Raw genomic sequence first — 21,356 nt, forward strand, 5'->3', positions numbered from 1 at the left:
ATTTCGCTACGTCAGTTGCGTGAGGAAGGGCGCAAGGAGGAAATGTTTCTCTTTGCAATATCAGTACAACCCTCCAGCACCACCAAAGAGGAGTCCACCGTTCAACTTCCCGAGAAGTATCGTCAGTATGCTGATGTGTTCGATAAAGTACAAGCCAACACACTTCCTCATCATCGGCCGTACGACTGCGCCATCGACTTACAACCGGGAAAAGAGCCGCCATGGGGGCCGATCTACAATTTGTCACCAACCGAGCTAGAAGTCCTTCGAGCCTATATAGAGGAGAATTTGGAGAACGGTTTCATTCGGCATTCGAAATCTCCAGCCGGCGCACCCATTTTCTTCGTCAAGAAAAAAGATGGCTCGCTTCGACTCGTTGTAGATTACCGTGGCTTGAATAAGGTCACAGTAAGAAATAGGTATGCTCTTCCCCTTATCTCAAGTCTTTTAGAACGGATCAACGGTGCCAGGTTCTTCACGAAGATCGACTTACGAGGAGCCTATAACCTCGTACGGATCCGACCAGGAGATGAATGGAAGACCGCGTTTCGCACCAGATATGGGCACTTCGAGTATACGGTCATGCCGTTCGGACTCACTAATGCGCCGGCAGTCTTCCAGCACATGGCGAATGATATATTTCGAGACCTCTTGGATGATTTTTTGATCATCTATTTGGATGATCTACTGGTTTATTCAAAGACCCAAGAAGAACATGATTCTCATGTACTATTAGTACTAAAACGACTTCGAGAACATGGTCTGTATGCAAAGTTAGAGAAATGTAGTTTCGGGTGCAACCAAGTGGAGTTTCTCGGCTATGTCATCTCCTCAGAAGGCATATCTATGGACCCAGCCAAGGTCAAAACGGTGATAGAATGGCACACTCCGCGTTCGGTGCGGGATGTGCAATGCTTCCTAGGCTTTGCAAATTTCTACCGGAAGTTCATACAAAATTACTCAAAAATTGTGCTGCCTCTCACACAGCTCACCAGGAAGGGACAATCATTCATTTGGTCTAAAGAGACGGACATGGCTTTCGAGAGTCTTAAGAAGGCGTTTACATCAGCTCCAATTTTAGGTCATGTGGATCCGGAAAAACCATTCATTATCGAAGCTGATGCATCGGATTTCGCATTGGGGAGCATTCTGTCACAACAGGGTAACGACGAGAAGCTACATCCTGTGGCTTTCCACTCCCGTAAGTTTGACGCCGCCGAAATCAACTACGAAATTCATGATAAAGAGCTATTAGCAATAGTTGATTCTTTTATGCAATGGAGGCATTTCCTGGAGGGATCTCCTCATCAGGTCACTGTATTCAGTGACCACAAGAACCTTGCCTACTTTCAAGATGCTCGTGTACTGAATCGACGTCAAGCTCGGTGGGCCCATTTCCTCACACGCTTCGACTTCAAAATTACATATCGTCCGGGGAAGCACCAAGGGAAGGCAGATGCATTATCACGGCGTTCGTATCTAACACCACGTCCCGGTGAGCCAGCTTTCGATAACCAGAAGCAAGTAATCTTGGGTCCAGCACGACTGCAAGCAGCACAGATCTTTGACATGCCCGTGGATTCCGACATTACCAATACTATACGTGAGGACTTGAAGACTGACGCTTTCGCCCAAGCTATACTAGCACAAATTGACCCCTCTCGAGCGTCATGTTCACAATCACAATCACCAGGTACGGATTATCGGCAATTCAAATACTGTGATGGATTACTCTTCTTTAAAGAACTTTTGTATGTTCCTAATGGTTCTTGCCGCCTTCGAGTAGTACAAAACTGCCATGACACATATACAGCAGGACATTTTGGTAGTACTAAAACATTAGATTTAGTACAACGATCATTCTGGTGGCCCCGTATGCGACAATTTGTCGAAGATTTTGTTCGGACTTGCGATACATGCTGCAGAGCGAAAATGCCAAGACATCATCCATATGGTTTATTAGAACCATTACCAATTCCAAGCAAGCCATGGCAATCCATTGCTCTTGACTTCATTACAGATCTTCCAGTCTCTAAGGGATTCAGTGCGATTCTCACAGTGGTGGATCGATATACGAAGATGGCTCATTTCTTACCATGTACTAAAGAAATATCTAGTGAAGACACCGCCGAAATTGTCATGCGGGAAGTATGTCGGCATCATGGACTCCCTGATAATATCATCAGCGATCGTGGACCCCAGTTTGTGTCAAAATTCTGGAAGCACCTTTTTAAAATGCTGAAGGTCACTTGTAACCTCTCCTCCGACTACCACCCACAAACCGACGGTCAAGCCGAACGAACAAATCAAACACTGGAGCAGTATCTGCGGTGCTTTCTCAACTATCATCAGAATGACTGGGCAGATATTCTTCCGTTCGCCGAATTTGCCTATAATAACGCTATCCACGCATCGACTAAAGTCACGCCATTCTACGCTTATACGGGATATCATCCCCGGTGGTGTGTCCTTAAAACCCCAGAAGTGTCCACAAATCCTTACGCGGAGGATCGTTTGGAGCGGTTACGCAAGATACAAGCGGATTTATCTACTCAACTCCAGCAAGCTCAACAATCACACAAGGACTACGCAGATCGTCATCGACTTCCATCCAGTTTTAACATTGGAGATCGGGTGTGGCTGCTACGACGACACATCAAGACTACTCGCCCATGTGAGAAGTTGGATTATCGACGATTAGGTCCTTTCCGTATTATCGGGAAGATTAATGATGTCGCTTTTCGTCTCGAGCTACCTCCGCAACTTCGGATACACCCGGTGTTTCATAGTTCTCTCCTCGAACCCTATCACGAGAGCACTATCCCAGGACGTACTATACAACCTCCACCTCCTATCGAGCTCGAAGATGGACCTGAGTATGAGGTCGCTGCCATCCTCGATTCCAAGATTGTTCGCAACAAGCTCTACTATCTAGTCGATTGGCTAGGATATAGTCCCAGCGAGCGTACTTGGGAACCGATCGAGAATGTGACCAATGCTCGTGCTCTTCTAGAAGACTTCCATCGACGATATCCCGAGAAATCGGGTCCTCAATCCAAAACGACTCGTGAAACTCGTCGTTTTAAAGGGGGGATAGTGTCATAACTAGACTCGAACCCATAACCTTTTGTTACACGGGTCGAGACTTTACCATTAGGTTATGAGTTGTAATTTGAAGGATATTATTTTCATTTAGGTTTTATTAGGAAATTGATGTATATTCCAGATTTCTCTGGAACATTCTAGAAACTTCAGGAGTATTCCTGAAGACACTATAAAAGGAGGCGCAAGGCATTAGTTCGAACCAAATCGGTTCAACGCCAGTCTTAAGCCTTCTAACTACTGTTGTATATCTTCCGTCATATAATACATATATCTTTCGCATCATCATTCTCTCTCTCTCTCTCTCTCTCTCTCTCTCTCTCACTCACTCATTCCTTCTCTCAAAGTTCGACACCTCTCATAGTACTAATCCTTCTCTGTCTTAGTACTATTCCCCAACAATAGTACTAATCCTTCTTTTAGTACTAATTCCTTCTCTGCCTTAATAGAGTTCCTGACAGTCATGAACCCAGGACCTACACTACCAAGGAAAATGTTACGGCAAGATCACACTTTATACACTTTAGCCACGGTAAATTCTTACCACAGGCTATTATATGGTCATGCCAGTACCAGAAAATGCCTCCAACCTATGTACCTCTCCTACCCCCATGAGTTTATCCTCCTCTGACAACAAAAGGTCGACTGTCTCATCACACAAATGAGGCGATGGTTGGGGGGGTGCATTGGACTCCCCTGTACAGTGGACCCGCCATAGATGACATATGTGGTTGTTTTGTAGCCGATCTCCTATTCTTGTTGTACGCACCTGTCACAATGGTTGCATTGTTCGCGCCTCCCGCGACCTAGCATCGATGTCTTTTTATCTTCCTTTCCAATGCTGAAAGGAGTTATACTTGAGAGAGAGAGAAAGAGAGGTATTTCATCTAGTTTTACAACACTGGAGGGGGTTTACCTTGCCATGTCACTACTAATGAAGTAGTGGAGATAGCAAGGGTTGTATTATCATCTTGTTTTAATAACATGGATGTATGAAAAAAGAAAAAGGTGAATTTTTTTTCCAAAACCAAACTCCTTGCATTAGTTATAAAATTTTACAAATCTGGATGTTATATACAAACCACAAAAGGGACCACAAAAGGGACTCGATAGTTCCATCTTATGTGGAGGCCCACTGACTCAATAAAGGGAGAGGACAACCATTGATAGATGAAGGTTAATCGTTGTCTTTCAGCTCCATCGGATCTGTCCATGATGCCATCATATTGGCTCTTTCGCATGGGTACACTTCACTCCATATCTCTTGCAATAACATTGTTTGGTGCAAAGTTTGTTTTGTCAGAAGACCCATCTACAACGTTGTTTCTAGATAGCCATAGTGCTATTAGGCTAACCAATTCTAGCACAACTTGATCTTTGGCATTGATGGAGGTTGATTGCACATTGTCGGTGGTGGAAAACGAGATCACCAACATCATCCCCCCCTCCTAATGTTCGTATCTGTGATTTGGGATCTAGCATGATAACCAACATACACATAGGTAATATTTGATTATTGAATCTCATACAACCACACATAATTTAGTGAATGAGTGCACCTGGTTGCACCTTTTCATATTCCCAAGGGTTTCCGTTTCTTTTCTTTATTTAACTAATTAGTTTATTTCAACAAATGGCTTTGCCCCAAGAACCATTATTGCCCAACTTGGCATTACAAGGGAATATGTTGCTTCAATCTCTGACATACAATCTTGATGAGGAGGTACAACTCAATTGAGAAGAAAATCTATGATTTGTAGATGCCCCAATCTTGATGAGGAGGTACAACTCAATTGAGAAGAAAATCTATGATTTGTAGAAGCACCTTGGGCAGACACATACAGTTACGAGAAAAATGAACATTCACATATGTTCTCCAATGAGTATGCACACACACGAGGTGTGGTTGAACTTCACTTCTCCACAGTTGTGTTTATGATTCTCCTTGTAAAAATTGATCCAAGAATTTTGTTTGAAATCTGTAGAATGTTGGAAAGTGTCAAATTGAATTGGTTGTACCAACTCGTCATTTTTCTACTAGTGATAATTAGAACTTTGCCACATGAGGCTTGCAATTCCAATATTTACCTTCTTTGGGACAAATCAATTCACTCCAAGTGGGAATATGAAAACATGTTGCTTGTTTATCTCTATGATATTGCTCTAGTTTCTTTGATTTGTACACCAAAGTTCCTTCTAGTGTTTCCTTGATAGACTAGTGACGGTCTCTGGTATTTTATCCTTCCACCAATTCATCTTGGCGTGTCTAGTTATTAGGTCTTCTACATGTACTTTATTTTCCTCATTGCTTTTTATGTTGTCTTTGATCCATTATTTTTAGTCTTTGTCAGCTCACCAATGCCTTGGTTTGACTTGCTTTCTCCATAATCCTCTCTTAATTACTTGCCAATATGCCATTAATTTCTTTCTCACACTCAAAGAATTGTTTGAAGCAAGAGTCCAACACATACACTAGAATACCTTCATTGTTTTCTATGATCTCAAAGACTATTTGGTTGCTCCTTCCTTGGTTACATCATCTTGAATGTTGTACTCTCATGAATCCGGTGTGCATGGTTCTTGCCTTTTCTAAATTTTGTTGTCGTACGCTTTCTGTTTAATAACGAGCTTTATTTGCTAATAATGAGATTCCTCTATAATCTCGAGCTTTATTTGCTAATAATGAGATTCCTCTATAGTCTGATACATATATTAGGCCCAATTGTCAAATGAGGTTCATTGTAGTAGCCAAAGTGTTGCCATCAACAACTTAAAACTACACACTTAATTATTTTACGTAATCACTTGATATAATGTCGCACAATGACACAATTATTACTTATAAGAACCCACTTATATTGTGCACACAATCAAATCGCAAACATGCATTCTACATGCTTATATAGTTTCCAAAGGGAGAGATTCATATGGTCATTACAAGTAGTTACATATGCTAAGCATCCACATCAATAGACATTAGCTATCTCTACTTATTTTATCCTATATTTACATGAATCTACCTATTTATCATATATTATCCTAGCTGTAATGAAGATGATCATATAGTGATATTGTCTATATCTAAAGTTACATAGATGTCAACATTTGCTTGGATATTAATGAACTTTTTATGGTTCAATGACAACATTTGCTTGGATATTAATGAGCTTTTTGTATCCTACGGAACCCAAAGGGAACAAAGACAATGTCTAGGTTCGATGTATCATATACATATAAGTCCAATAGCTTAGAAAACCACACCAAGATGTCTTGGTCTAGAAAACCAATTTGTCTAGGTTCAAAGTACCATATACTGAACCTCGACATCAAACAATTGCTTGGCCTAGAAAAGCACTCACACTTTATATTGGGTGGGATGGTGTTGAAAACATGATAAAGCACATCGCAAATAAAGAGAAAGACGTCCTTGAAACATTATATCAAAGACTTTTTTATGTCTCAACTAACAAGACCCATCAAGATATTGTTGTGTTCTAAAAGTGTGATATTTAATCCATGAAATTGTTGCGTTTTCTCAATAGTATAAACATTGTGCATAATGGTCAAAGTTTTTGTTGGAGTTTTGCAAAAGGACCATTCAAAAGATATGTGTCCATTCAAAAAGATAAATGCTTTAACGATGCCACCACCACGTAAGAAAAAGCGTTTGTGTATGACACCACACAAAAAACCATGTTTCATTACATATAATGCACTAAGTGTTGATTACAATTATCCCACTTCAGAGAGGCTAGTATGATATTGATAGTGTTGAAGCAATGAATGGAAGCTTTTTAGATGTGCAATTTAGGCACCAAAGAATTAATGATTAAGTTTACATTTCTTTAATTCTTTCTAAGGCATCAATTGTCTTTCATGTGAATTCTTCAGAGATATACACCACCACTTGCACGCACACTTACCACAAATCTGACATTTTTAGGTCTGGTATTAGAATAGATTTCATATTTCAACACAATTTTTCACAAACCAAAACTGTAAATATAATTCGATTAATGATGTCCACCAAACCAGTTTGTCAAGATCGCTCAAAAACATACAATACTAGCTATGACGATACTAGCTATTCGGATTTTCACCATAGATTTATATTCTAGCTTAGTTTATTTTAGTCTGCCATGTGATTATTTTCGTTCAAGCCAAATTTCTTCAATCAAACATGGCCAACTCAAGCTTAGAGAGGAACATAGAAATCCACCGATTTTTTGGCCTCCTCAAGCCTCTCTGCTACAGCCTCCCATGAAATAAGCTCATTAAAATAGGTTGCAATATAATCTGGTCGACGGTTCTGTGAATGTTAAAAGTTTCGGTTAGCTAAAATATAATAGTAACTGTTTGCCACTCTTGGTTGAAAGAAAGAAAACAAAATGAAGAGAAACTTTGACAAAACTTGCCTGAAAATCAAGGTAGTATGCATGCTGCAAGAGAAAAAGAAGAAAACAGAAATATGTCAATGGTATTTGAATAACATATCGTTATGATTATGAAAAAAACAAACATAAATTTGTGCTTTTTACCTCCCACACATCGATGGTAAGAAGTGGCTGTTACAGATCACAACAATGGAGTGAGAAATTATGGTAACATTTAAGTATATATATGAAGCCTACCATTCACAAGACAGTTTACTAGCAAATATAGATGTAAAATATGGATATTGCTTACAATATTGCCTGATATCAATGGATTGAATGCATCACGAGTCTTCTCGACGATAAGCTTTGCATACTTAGTTTCACCATCCGCAGGCTTGGCTACAAAAGTAAACAATCGATTCTTAGGTTAATGAATATATTTACAAGATTATACATAAAGATAAACGCATATTTGGGCTAAAATGACTCCATCGTTAGTTATTAGATTCGCATAAAACACTTTTGAACCTATAACACTGAAACAATATCCAGCCCACTAAGCAAAAACTTAAATCGTAGATAACACAAAAATGACAATACATGCCTGCAAGCCATGCCCAACCAGAGCCAAATTGTGTGGCAGCTGCCTGTTTGAATTCTTGGGCAAATGCTTCAAATGATCCGAAATCTCTTTCAATCAACTTAAGCAATTCCCCCGCTGGTTTCTTGCTACTGTGTGGCGTGATGGATCCCCAAAAAAAGTCGTGATTCCATATCTACAGTCATTGTATGTCATGTACATATGTCTCACCATAAAATAAAAAAAATGTGCCAAGAGTTCACAACGTTCTTCTCTTCCGGAACTAACCATTGCATATGACACATGCCTCAACAACTCAATGCAAATATATTTGCACAGACAGAAATGCATACATATACACATCAAAAAACACATATACATACCTGCATACAATCTCAAAACATAAGTAAACAGATGGATATACATGCATCCATAAGTAAATAAAGAAATGTGTAGACAATTCAAAAGTGCATTTATATATGCGTGACTAAATACAGACATATCTTACGCGTACATATGTACATATACATACATACATACATACATATATACATACATACATACATATATATATATGTATGTATGTATAGATATATAGATATAGATATATATATATACATATATATACTGATTGCTATTATAAAATGTTTCTTCTGCTTTAGAGGTCCATAGTCGTGCTAAATAAAAACGATAATGTAAAATCACATGTGCACTTCCAAGGAAAGAAAGTTTCTTGGAAAAGGAATTTTCAAAAATTTCTAAGTTAAGATATCGTCGCATCCTCAAAAATATACAACTCATACATAAATTAAGAGAAAAGGAACCACTACAATGCCCCCCCCTAACATCGTCCGATACTGTTTGCTAGAATAAACTAGAATAGAAGTACCAAGTATTACCGCCATATAGAGAGGCTTAGGAGACTTCTTTTTTCTAAATTGAACGAACAGATACCTGGCCAGCATTATTGAAGTATGGAGTTGGATTTCCATTGTTGTATCCAAGCTTCAACACTTCCTCCAGACTCTCCTGTTCTAGGTTAGTTCCCGCGATTTGTTTGTTCAAATTGTCGACGTAAGATCGATGGTGCTTCCCCCAGTGAAACTCTAGTGTCTTCTTGCTCATGTGAGGCTCTAAGGCATCCTGCGGAGAAGCAACACGTGTACATGTGTGTATGTGAGTTATTGGAAATGATAATGACAGGCAATGAGATCTTGAGAGTTACTGTTAATTACTAATGGGGATTCAGATCTGACAGAGGGAGAAACAGTCTTGCATATTCAACGATTGGAAGGGGTATTTCCGAATCTTTGACAGGTGAATTTATGAATCATGGGAAATCATGGGATTCAGATCTGAAAGAGGAAGAAAGAAACATATATGCGTGTGTGTGTGTGTGTGTGTGTGTGTGTGTGTGTGTGTGTGTAAACTCGTTTCTTACCAATTCGAATGGCAGAGGTTTAAGCTGGAAAGCCATGGCTACGGGAGGTAAAATTCGCTGCAAGAAGTAGCAGATACAGACAGACAGATAGAGATGAGAGGAAGGGAAGAAGATATTAATGAAGGGAAGGAGTGGAGGGGCACGAGGTAAATGCGTGGTCGCTCGATGATGAAGGCTAGGTCATCATCCACATAAATACGTACATACTTCAAAAACCAGAGAAGAAATACATAATTCGCGAAATGCCCCTTGTCTCTCTGTTTGTGTGGTTCTGAGTAAATCTCCATAATACCCCCCAATCCTATTCCTTCTTCTTCTTCTTCTTCTTCTTCTTCTTCTTCTTCTTCTTCTTCTTCTTCTTCTTCTTCGTCTTCCGAGTAAATCTCAATAATACCCCCTAATCCAACAAAGATCCATACTAGCTTTCTCACAAGCTACAGAAGTTGACAAGTCACAACTAGTGACAACAAGTGGTATCAGAGCGATGTTGGAACTGAGCCACATCAACATAAGAAGAGGAATAGTCTTGAAGGAAAGGACCAGGGTGTTTAATACCTTCAAAAGAACTATGGCTTCAACATCTGGCATAGGTTGTGAAATCAGGAAGTTCGACCGCAAAAACTTTGCCTTATGGAAGGTAATGATGCAAGACGTGTTGATCATCAAACACCAGATTGAGGCAATTTGGCACAATAGCAAGCCAACAACGATGATTGCAGAAGAATGGCAATCACTTGGACGAAATTGCAGGGTTGACCATCAAAATGCACTTGGCTTAAAACATCTACTTCAGCATGGATAAAGAGACTATTGCATTCGCTCTATGGGAGAAGCTACAATTTGTATACAAAAAGAAGTCAAGCTCATCAAAACTCATCTTGATTTGGCAATTATTCAACATAAAGACGAGGGAGACAGAGTCAACCACTCATATCAACACCTTTAGTCGATTGTTGATCATGTACACATGCTACATAGCCTCACTACGATAGCGATAATTGGTTCAATGTCGACGTCATGAGAACACAAACTGTATAAGGAGATGGACTATATTGAACCCTCGTGCTCTGATACCATCTAAATAAATAGGGTTTCCTAGTTATTTAAGTGGAAGTAATGTGTTGTGTGGATGTATTTGAGAGGAGAGAAGTTGAGAAGAGAGTTCAGGATTAGTTAGTATAAACACGCACAAGAAGGGGTATGAAAATATCAAGCACAAGAGAAACAAAAGGTCCATTCATCATCACATTACAATAAGCCATTATGGCATTATAAATATGTTGAGATACACCAACCACATTGAATGTGGTTGGATAAGTCTATAACTAGAGCTACACAAACCACATAAAATGTGATTAGTTAACACTCTCCATCAAGCTCAGCAAGTTAAGCTAAGCTTGTTTCTCAACATGGATCACTAGACTACATGTTCCTAGGCTTGCATTTCATTCCTAGATTTCCTTCAAGATCACTTCTAATTTTCAGTGGATACATGGGCTCTCGAGAGAAGGAGATCAAAATAATTTAGTTCTTCTAACACTGGATAGTGTGGTGTAGTCTATTGATACATAAAATCTACCCACCCCATGGATGGATCATACAATGTCTCTTGTTGGTAGTAAGATTGTTTTGATTGAATTAGGGAGGATCGTACCATTATGCTTGCTAAAATGCAATGGCAATACCATCAAATTGAATGTGTTTTTTCTTTCCTTCTAGGTATTTCTACTCTATCATTTGTTGTTAGTATTATGAATTAAAATAAAATCTGGAATACCTCTTTAAGTATGTGTCCTCTTCCTAAACAATGGTGTCTACACCTCGAAAGAGAGAAGAGGGAATGACTCCACCATATAGTTGATTGATACAAATTGGGCTAGGGCATTTGGGCAAATATGAAAATTTAAGGGCAGAAAACATTGGAGTACTTCTGACTTTTTCCCTATAAATTATGGTTGCAACACAAAGATAAGCGTCCTTCCATATTTTGTTTTTGCAAACGTAGGCATGTAGCAATTTCCATTGAAGAAAAGGTTAAACTTGTTTGGTGGTCTAACCAATGAGAGAGGGTCATTTTATTGAAGAAAAGGTTAAACTTGTTTGGTGGTATAACCAATGAGAGAGGGTCATTTTATCTCTTTATTCTAGACATGAACGTGATGCAATGGACTCTTGGAGAATGTAAAGAGCAAGTACCAATTTTGTGACACTCTCATTCTATGTCAATTATAGATAAAAAGGATATATTTGTAAATCGGTGGCTTTGTGATCATATAAATATGGAAATGCTCGGACCAAACTCAATAAAAAGATTTTCCCATACTATGATCATTTCTTCTAATTTCTTGGTGCTTCTCTATGGTCGTCCATTGACTAAGAATAAGAATATTATCATTTTTCTAATTGTAAACAAAAAAAGAATCAAGGCAAATGGTGTATGGTGTCCCAAATGAATCTTCGTTTGTACACCATACAACCACTTCAATAGGGAATGAGTTTGCGGTGATTGGTTGTGGGGTGACCTATTATGCATTCAGTATAATACAACACCATGGCCATTCTAACATATATTCACTACGCAATATAAAGGGTTGTACTAACTCATATAATGTGGCTCAACATTTGGGATCTACCGGCAATATAGTGATGGTAAGAATGGAGTGATAGCATAAAAGTGAACGTGATAATAAAAAAATCACAAAAACTCAATAGATTCCAATCAAGATAATTCACATAATCATTGTATACATGAGACCTAGTTTTAATTATCAATAAAGGGACTAACAGAGTAGATAATATAGTTCATCGCGATTTCAAAGTAACACAACATTGAAACGTTAAGCCAATGGGATTTGTTTCACATTTGGGCGGAAATATAAGGACAATCTAGTAAGTTTCTTTCGAGCCAAGTATGTTGGGAATCAACTCGTTTGAGTTTGGATATGAATTTGAATCTCGTGCTACATGATATATTTCTTAGTGTGTTAATGTTTCCGCTTTCCTTTTGTGTAACCAATCTTTATGGATGACACTTATGTGTGTGTATGTACTACAAAATTAATAGAGCCATGTATAAATATGCCTTAGGTTGTCATTCCTGGGTTTTTTTCACCTGTAACCATATTGGGGGATCTTGGGGACTGCTAGGCGCCATGGCTCTCCGTTCTGTAACAAACTTATTACTTAAGAGATGTGATCTATAAGAGATTACTTAATAGCTAAATGAGAGGATTCATGTTGTAGAATCAAATTTCTTCTTCATGGTGTGTAACAATCGGCAACGGTTCGGTTCGGTTTGAGAGGGTCCAAACCGAACCGTTAAAATTTTTTGAAACTTGAACCGAACTGCGAAACCATTAAACCGTAAAAACCGTGGTTTCGTGGTTTGGTTTCGGTTTTCAACATAGGTCAAAATTTTAATTTTTAAAATTTATAATATTTCATTTTTAAAATTTTTAAAATTTTTAAAGATGTTCCTAAAATGTGAAAATAAGGTCTAAAAATGAAAAGATTGTTTAAAAACAAATTTGCAATTTTTTTAAAAAATAAATAAATAATAATAAACCGTTTAACCGTTTAAACCGCGGTTTTTAACTGATGAAACCGAACCGAACCGAACCGTTGAAACCGTTAAACCACGGTTTCGCAGTTTGGTTCGGTTCAAACCGAACCGTTGCCAATTGTTAATGGTGTGCACTTTTCGTATGCTTTCTATGTTTCTATTCCCCATTGCCTTGTGTTATTTGCCTAAAGAATGGAGTGTATGAGGAGTAAATGGGATGTATTCCTACAAAATCTTAGTAAAAAACATAATTGTTGTAGCAAAAGAACAAGATAGCCTAATGGTGAAAGCTTTGGCCTTTATAAGTTCTTGGGTTTCAACCTTCCATTATAGAGAAGTGTAGCTACTTGTGCGTGTACTTATGCGGTTAATTTAGGCAATGCAAATTTAGCCATGAGAGATGTGTGGCCACTTAAATGGTTCATTGCTTATTTTAGCGCTAATTTGCTTTGAGATTTAGGTAGCACATGTGGGTGGTGACTTGATTAATATCGTTGTCGTGGTACAATAGTTGTGCACCGATAGATAATCAATGAACCTTATCCACAACTAGTGAGGAGAGACCATAAGTATGTTAAGGGATCCAGGGTGTGATCTAATACTCCATCAAATGTAGATCAAATAGATCAGTAAAGTAATATAACTCAATTAACTACACAAGTATAATAATTTGAGTAATTATTATTATTTGCCCAAACTCTTTATATGAGTCAAAATCTTCAGACTACTTATAGTCGTTTCTCCCTCCCCCATATTTCAATACATACGAATTTTAAGACATTTTGTTTTTTTTTTGTTTATTGTACATATGTGTGTATGAGCCTTCCTATTAGACTTACTTCTTACCTTGAAAAGATAAGATGCGAAGGGTCATGGTTTGAGAATTGCCCATTACATGTACATGCATTTTATTTTTGTTATTACACGTATCTTAGCTAAAACCCTAGTGCTTATAAAACGGTGAGAATATGCAAGAATCACAAAGTCTTGAACATGTGCCATTGGTGAAATGCTATCACAAAATCCTACATTGCACATATTAAACATTGAACATTGTTGTGAAGATTGCCTTCACTATATATCTTGTTTGTTTGTGGGTGGGTGGGTGGGTAAAGCAATCGTGGTTTTTGTCCAATAGATGATCAAATCAAGGTAAGACGAGTTTAGAGACAATACTTTTTAGATAATATTTACATATGAACAATTAGGCAATTGAAGAAAACATAGATCATATATAGTATTTTTTTATTTTTTTTCCAAAAAAAAACTACTTCCATTAGTTATAAAGATTTTACATATGAGATTATTATATACAAATCCCTATAGGGACACGATAGGTCCATCTTATGTGGATGCTCACTGCCTCAAGAAAGGGAGAGGACGACCATTGTTGGATAAAGGCTAGTCGTTGTCTTTCAACTCTATCGGAGTCGCCCTTGAGGCCATCATATTGGCTCTTTAGAGTGGCTACAACACTCCATATCTCTTGCATTAACATTATTGGTTGCGCGCTTTGGTTGGAGAAGACTCGTCTACACCGTTGTTTCCATAAAATCCAAAGAGTTATTGGGCTGACCAAGTCCAATACAACTTGAGATTTGACACTAATAGGAGTTGAGTGGATATTGTCGATGGTGGAGTCTTAAGAAGACCCCTTGTGCTTTTATAACCAAAGTCATCCCCTCTTCCTGATGCTCATATCTGTTAACTGGGGCCTGCCATGATAGCCAACATACATTCCCCCACTTGATTGAGCCTTGCACCTAGCATAATTGCAATAAGCGGCTAACCCCCCGCCATATTCAATGGGACTCTGGGCAGTCCCATAGAGCATGTCGTATTGATTCTACTACAGTTGGACACGCTACACAATTAGGAGAGCTGAGGTTCCCACGCTGCCATGCACCAACCAGTAGTGACCTATGTATTAATAGCCATTGGAAAGTGGTGATTTGCCTCGTGTGTTGTTATTTCCAGAGTTTCTGCCAAAACTTGGTGATAATTGTGTAAGGATTATGATATGTTTTCCAGACCTTTGCAGCATCCGGATCTCGAGCAGATTGAGCGGCTATAATATGACGACCCAATCTAGTTGTGAATTGAAAGAAAGGGATAGGTTTGCTTCCTTGACCCACGTAAGGATCACACCATGTCCATTGCAAAGGGTCCCAACTGACCTTACGTAGCCATGTGTTTTCATGAGTACATATGTGCTAATCTGGTTGTACTTTGATTGGATCAGGATCTACAACCCATTTATGCCCAGTATATGCTAGTACTCGAATTGCCTTATGTTGTGTTGATGTCTCATTGTCCTGTAGTTCAGAGCCTTCGATCCTGTTTGGTGTGTCCCTACCTCTTCGGAGCAAAGAGCCCTCCTCATTGTAACCTATCCATTTCTCCGTTGTCATCCTTTGATGAGCATATTCCCTAATCAGTAGAGCGTTAATGATTTCAGATCTCATAGCCCGTCCGCCCCTGATTCCATGGAGGATGTTGGCTTGGTCTTGTATTGGCAATGACATAAATCGTCTCCAACATTCTATACTTTTTCCTGGACCTTCCAACATGTATCCCCATGACAAACCCTTACTTGATCCAATTAGTTGATTAGATTCATCCCTAATACATGGGTTCCAAAGGATACGTTGACTGAGCCAGGCAGGTTCGGAATTGGGTTGATTGCACTTGAGTCCTCATCTAATGTCACACCACGCCTTCCACATGGATGCACTAAATCTATCCTCCAGTTAGCGTAAGAAACTAGGTTTGAGATCCATGTTTAGAATCCATCCAATTTGGGGGGCCCAATTGGTCCCTTTTCGTGGCCTAAAGTAAGCGAAGCGTAACCGCAATAGCATTTTCTAGCAGTCATTCCCTGGTTGGAGTCCTCGCACCACAAATTTGGCAAGTAGGGCTTTTGATTGTGAGAGGGGATCAATAAGACCCAATCCTCCTCTCGACTTAGGTGATGTGAGTATAGGCCACGCCACCTTGGCTCGAGTTGCATGATCTTCCTTACCAGATCAAATGTAATTGCATACCAGTCACTGAATCTGGTGTATACTTTCCTTGGAGATTAGTATTAATAGTAAAACCCAAAAAATAATTCTCATGATTAAGAATCCCTACCCTCCCATGTGATCCACATTTGAGGGGGGGGGGGTTAACTAGTCATGATGGGCCACATGATGCCACAATGATGGCACTCATGTTTTTGCCTAAGATTATAGACTCTGTTCAATGTATTTTGTACATGGACTTACTTTATCTAGTCCTTATCGCAAGTGTGAATACACATTACTATTGACAAGGTTACAAGAACATGTGTGAAGTCATCCGATTGCCCTAAAAGAGCTCTAGAGTATGTACATATTGTGGTTAAGTTAGTTAGTGTATGGTGGGTGGGTGGGTGTTTCCTTTGGAAATGGAAGGGCATCCATTGTTCTACTGGGGAGAAGAAAGGAGAGAGAGAGAGAGAGCGTGGGAGGCTCATGCAAAGGAGGGGATATTTTAGAGAAGGAGAGGCCCAGTTTTGTAATTCTAGAGAATGTAAGGCCCATTTCTGTGAGAATATCTATCTCTCTGTCTCTCGGGGATAGGGAAGGGATAGATAGATAGATAGATAGATAGATAGAAGAAGGAGGCGAGCAGGATAGAAAGAGAGAGAGAGAGAGAGAGGAACCACATTTCCTTCTACTACTACAGAGAAACACACAGTCTTCTCTCTCTCACACACACACAGAATCGCAGAGATGGCCATGGCTCAAGGCCTACGAACCTTCTCTCTTCCTCCTCAGTTTCCTGCATTCCATCCTCCATGCCAGGTAATATAAAGACCTCTCCATCTTCATCCTCAATAATCATCTGTATGGCCGGCATCAACATCTTGTTCATCATCATCATCATCAATTTCATCTGTCTTCTGACTGATTCTTCTTCTGCATTGACGCCCTTCTCCTTCTTCTTCTTCCTTCTTTCTTGTACAGAGGAAGAAATCGACGACGACGATGCGCAGAAGCTCCATTGTCATGGAGCTCCAGCTCCAGCCTTTACCTTTCGAACTGGTCAGATTTCTCTTTTCCATTTCATTCCTTTGATCTGATCTTTATCCGTGAGGGCCCTTCTAGAGAATGATGGCACCTGTAGACGAAACTGAATGAAGAGAAAAATTTCTGCAGGATGCCTTAGAGCCTCATATGAGCAAGAAGACCTTAGAGTTTCACTGGGGGAAGCATCACCAAGCTTATGTGACTAATTTGAATAAACAAATTGCTGGCACAGAGCTAGAAGGAAAGAGTCTGGATGAAATCATGAAGCTTGGTTACAACAATGGAAACCCTACAGCATACTTCAACAATGCAGGCCAGGTATTTACTTGTGAAAATTTCCGGCGGTGACCTTGGTTGTTCTAATACCTCTCTTTTAACTCGGGAAGAAACACTGCTACAACTTCACCACCCATGGCAAATTTCTGTCCTACATCATTATATATATAAATGTATATCTATGTGTGCAAATGTATATATATGGACATGCCACCCTCTCTATATATATACATATTAATATAGATGTTAATAAATATATGCAATATGATTTTTGATATGCACAATTATACATGTTGCACGCATATCGACAGATGCATTTGTACATACATAAATGATGCATATGTGCATGCATTTACAAATTATGTATATGGTAGAATTTTTGCAGTCATGGTCTTTTTATATTACTTGAGCAATTTTGTTCAGTGATTTTTTGAACATTGACGCAAGCGATTATAATTTGTTTATTATTGCGCAAACAGCTAGTTTGAATTGATCATATTCATGCATGGGAGTCTTTGCTATGCTGATTGATTCAAATTAATGCATGGGATTGTATTTGGAATTATTGCACAAGTAGCGACTTTGGATTTACCACATTCATGCATGTCAATGTGCACTATGTTGATATGATTCATATTCATGCTTGTGAGTCTGGTTGTATGTCCATCACATACCTCAACCGATTTTGTGTCATGTTTAGCAGAGGGATAACTCGGTGTGAATCATCGTGTTGGCATTTGAGTTTATAATGTCTGTAACAACATAGCTCCCTTGTTTGATTCAAGCACTTGCTCAGGGATCCCCAAAAAATAACTCAAGCTTTTACCACCACCCTTGTACCCTTGGATTGAGACTCGTATTATGAGGTGGCAATTTATTTTCTTTGCCTTTCCGCCTGGTGACTCAACAATTGTTAATTCCAGAAAAGTGTCTGTACGAAAATAGTGGACATTAATATTGGTATGTATCTTTTCCATGAGATCATTTGGGATTGTTACGTATAGGTATGGAATCATGACTTCTTCTGGCAATCCATCAAGCCAAATGGTACCAAGAAACCAGAGGGAGAGTTGCTTAAATTAATTGAAAGAGATTTTGGATCGTTCGAAGCATTTGCTGATGAGTTCAAACAGGCAGCTGCTACACAATTTGGCTCTGGTTGGGCATGGCTAGCAGGCAAGTATTTTTATGACTATGTGGGGAAATTTATGCATATAATCTACTTGCATTAACCGAGGATTCATCTGGTTGGGTTTTGCAGCCAAGGCTACAGATCCTCTTGTGGAATCTAAGTCTGCAAAACTTGTTATTGTGAAGACTCCCAATGCAGTGAATCCCTTGATATTGGATCACATCGTAAGCTCTCTATACGTGACATATAGCTATGATAGGATAAAGCTTGTATTCTATTAATATCTTGCTAATGATGCTTAGTATGAATTGTCATATTACTCACCTCCTTATTTTGATCTGTAACAGCCACTTCTCACCATTGATGTATGGGAGGTGAGGATACAGTTATTTTGTTTGTGAAAAAAAAGCATACTCTTGTATTTTGTATCACTAACTTGGTTGTTTTTCATGTTCCATTGCAGCATGCATACTACCTTGATTATCAGGCAAGTTTGTTTGCTTTTCCTTTTCTGTCTTTTAACCAATAGCAGCTGTCGGTACTTGAATATTTGGGCTCAACCAAGCTTTTTATCTGTTACAGAATCGCCGACCCGATTATATCTCAACCTTTTTCAATGAGCTTATTTCATGGGAGGCGGTAGCAGCAAGGCTGGAGGAGGCAAAAGCAACTTTGAAATTCTAGGATATCCCTTTACCCCTGCATTGTATGCTTTCCTTGGTAAAGTTTGATTGAAATTAATCTTGAAAGAAGAGAGTAATCACATTCGCAGAGTAAATAAGCTATAAGCTGATCTTGGCACGATGCATCTACATGAGAGAGTGGCAAGAAGAGAGCGTTTAATGTATTCTATTGTAAAACTCGAATCAGCTACTATGATGATATTATCATCAATGTAGGGTTTTCTATTAAGCGAGCTATTGTATGAATTGGTGGTCTTTATTGTCTGTCTACCTTTTGAATTTGTAGAGTTTCAACAGATCTGAATGTATTGCATTTCCTAAATAGAGAGAGTTGTCATTTGGACGTTATATTCGATTTGTATAGGTGTGAAATGTTATGCAGGTGTGTGGAAGTTGCAGAGGTAATAGATGCATGTATTGATGAAAGATTCCATTGTATTTGACCCGGAAGTCTCGAGTCTTTTATGGTAATGAGGGATGCATGTGAAGCGTGGCTCAGTCTCTATTACCATGGCTCCTCATCACCATGGCTTTGAAGGAAAATTGATGGTTTGATTACTATTCATGGTTGATGATTGAGACTTAAATCTCATCTCCATCTGTGGCAACATGATTATAAACTAAATTTCATAAGAAAAATGTTGAGATGTATAAATTCTGCCTTTTTTGTGTGAATGAATGAATGTGGACATATTAAGCATTGTTTTACAATTACTCTCAATTAAGGACTTCCAAGTGCTAAAGTTTGTAGTTTGGGAATTGTTTATATGTTGATCTACTCGAGAAATGGGCTTAAAGAACTATAGTCTTGCAGATTGGGCATCCATTATGTGTTGATTTATCGCATGCTAGAATCATATAAGGAAGTTGCATATGAGATTTGTTAAGTGTTTACAAAGAATTAGGGGATTTAAGAGGGAGTACATCAACAAGTGTCACATAAGAATGGTTGGGCACAATAGTGCCAAACTTGGTTTGCTAGAGCTCTACAAGAGTTACCTTGATATCAATAAATAAGAGGGCATTTTAGTGTTGCTAGCTTTGTATTAGGGTTTATATATGCTAACTAGTGGACATACCCATGTTTTGTCAATTGATTATGTGAGGCATGTAGACCCTTGAACCATGTTGGTCGACATCGTAAATCTAAGACGGTGTAATGTAAGCCTTTGCAAGTGTGTAAAGGGTATTTGTTAAGTTGCCCAACATGGCATTCATGAAGCTTGTGAATGTAGGGTTAGAGTTGAATCAAAGTCCACGATGACCACAAATGTTATTTTGGGGTGATGCCATTATGTCTATCACAAGTTAGTCAAACTTCCATCACAAGGATTTGCTTTGGCTATTTACTAAAAAATAAGAGCATCTTTACTCCAAAATAACCTTTCTCTTTACCTCAAAGTAGAACTTGGTCCAAGTTTATGAACTCCGCACAAAAATTCTACATAGGGTAATTGCAACTTACGGTTTTGAATTCACCTTGCATATTCTCAACAAAAAACTATATATTCCCTACATATTCTTTGCATATTCTCACTTTAATAGAAACTCATAATGACAAAGAAGTCACGATCACATGTTATAGGGAGTTTGTGTCCTTTATTAGCCAAAGCACGTACTTATAAAGAGACAAGCACTTTAAAAAGCTTACCTTGAATATGTAAGGTTCAATGATGACACACAATCTAGGAACCATGATATGCATGCTAATGCTAAAACACCAACGTAAGGACCATGGACAAAACACGGTTCCTCAATAATCGAAGACAACTTGTCCCAAGGATACCTCAATGAAGCCTAGATCCATATTACCTAGCAAACATAGTCATCCGATTAAAGAATTTGACCCATCCGAAGAAGACATCTATGTTATCCATCGTGATGCAGCACCCTATTAAGAATGCCACATGATCATATTTATAGCAAGTGGGCAGATGTCCATGTAGCCACATGACATGTGTCCATGCTCTAATTGTAATGCAGGGCGTGGCAAACAGGTGTCTGTGTAGCCTCATGGTAGGCGTCCATGCTCTCTCATCGTAAATGTAGTGAGTGTTTTATGAACGTGGGCATGATCATATATATAGAAAAGCAAGTGAACGCGAGCTAAACGAAGCCACATGGTGTCGATCCGGCCGCACGCCTGGGCTGC

The 21,356-nt window shown here is 38.9% G+C and overlaps 2 protein-coding genes across 2 annotated transcripts; one reads left to right on the forward strand and one right to left on the reverse strand.

Annotated features, from left to right (window-relative positions):
- Positions 1-7,072: 7,072 nt before the first annotated feature.
- Positions 7,073-9,610, reverse strand: FSD1 (Fe superoxide dismutase 1). Its single transcript, XM_087322825.1, has 7 exons — positions 9,500-9,610; positions 9,013-9,201; positions 8,083-8,254; positions 7,789-7,877; positions 7,641-7,667; positions 7,518-7,541; positions 7,073-7,411 (listed from the first exon to the last, which is right to left on the reverse strand). The coding sequence occupies exons 1-7, from the start codon at positions 9,533-9,535 to the stop codon at positions 7,298-7,300; spliced, it is 651 nt and encodes a 216-aa protein (XP_087178951.1). The 5' UTR covers positions 9,536-9,610; the 3' UTR covers positions 7,073-7,297.
- A 7,148-nt stretch (positions 9,611-16,758) lies between these two features.
- On the forward strand, positions 16,759-19,450 carry LOC147862044 (superoxide dismutase [Fe], chloroplastic-like). The gene is made up of 7 exons (XM_087322853.1): positions 16,759-16,888; positions 17,051-17,128; positions 17,243-17,431; positions 18,394-18,565; positions 18,651-18,745; positions 18,869-18,895; positions 18,985-19,450. Exons 1-7 carry the CDS (start codon positions 16,817-16,819, stop codon positions 19,048-19,050), a joined length of 699 nt encoding a protein of 232 aa, XP_087178979.1. The 5' UTR covers positions 16,759-16,816; the 3' UTR covers positions 19,051-19,450.
- The last annotated feature ends 1,906 nt before the right edge of the window (positions 19,451-21,356 follow it).

The sequence above is a fragment of the Azolla caroliniana genome, unplaced genomic scaffold (genome assembly GCF_043228905.1).
Source record: "Azolla caroliniana isolate FFs.n. ecotype wild unplaced genomic scaffold, voAzoCaro1.0.p SCAF_7, whole genome shotgun sequence".
Classification (NCBI taxonomy): Eukaryota; Viridiplantae; Streptophyta; class Polypodiopsida; order Salviniales; family Salviniaceae; genus Azolla; species Azolla caroliniana.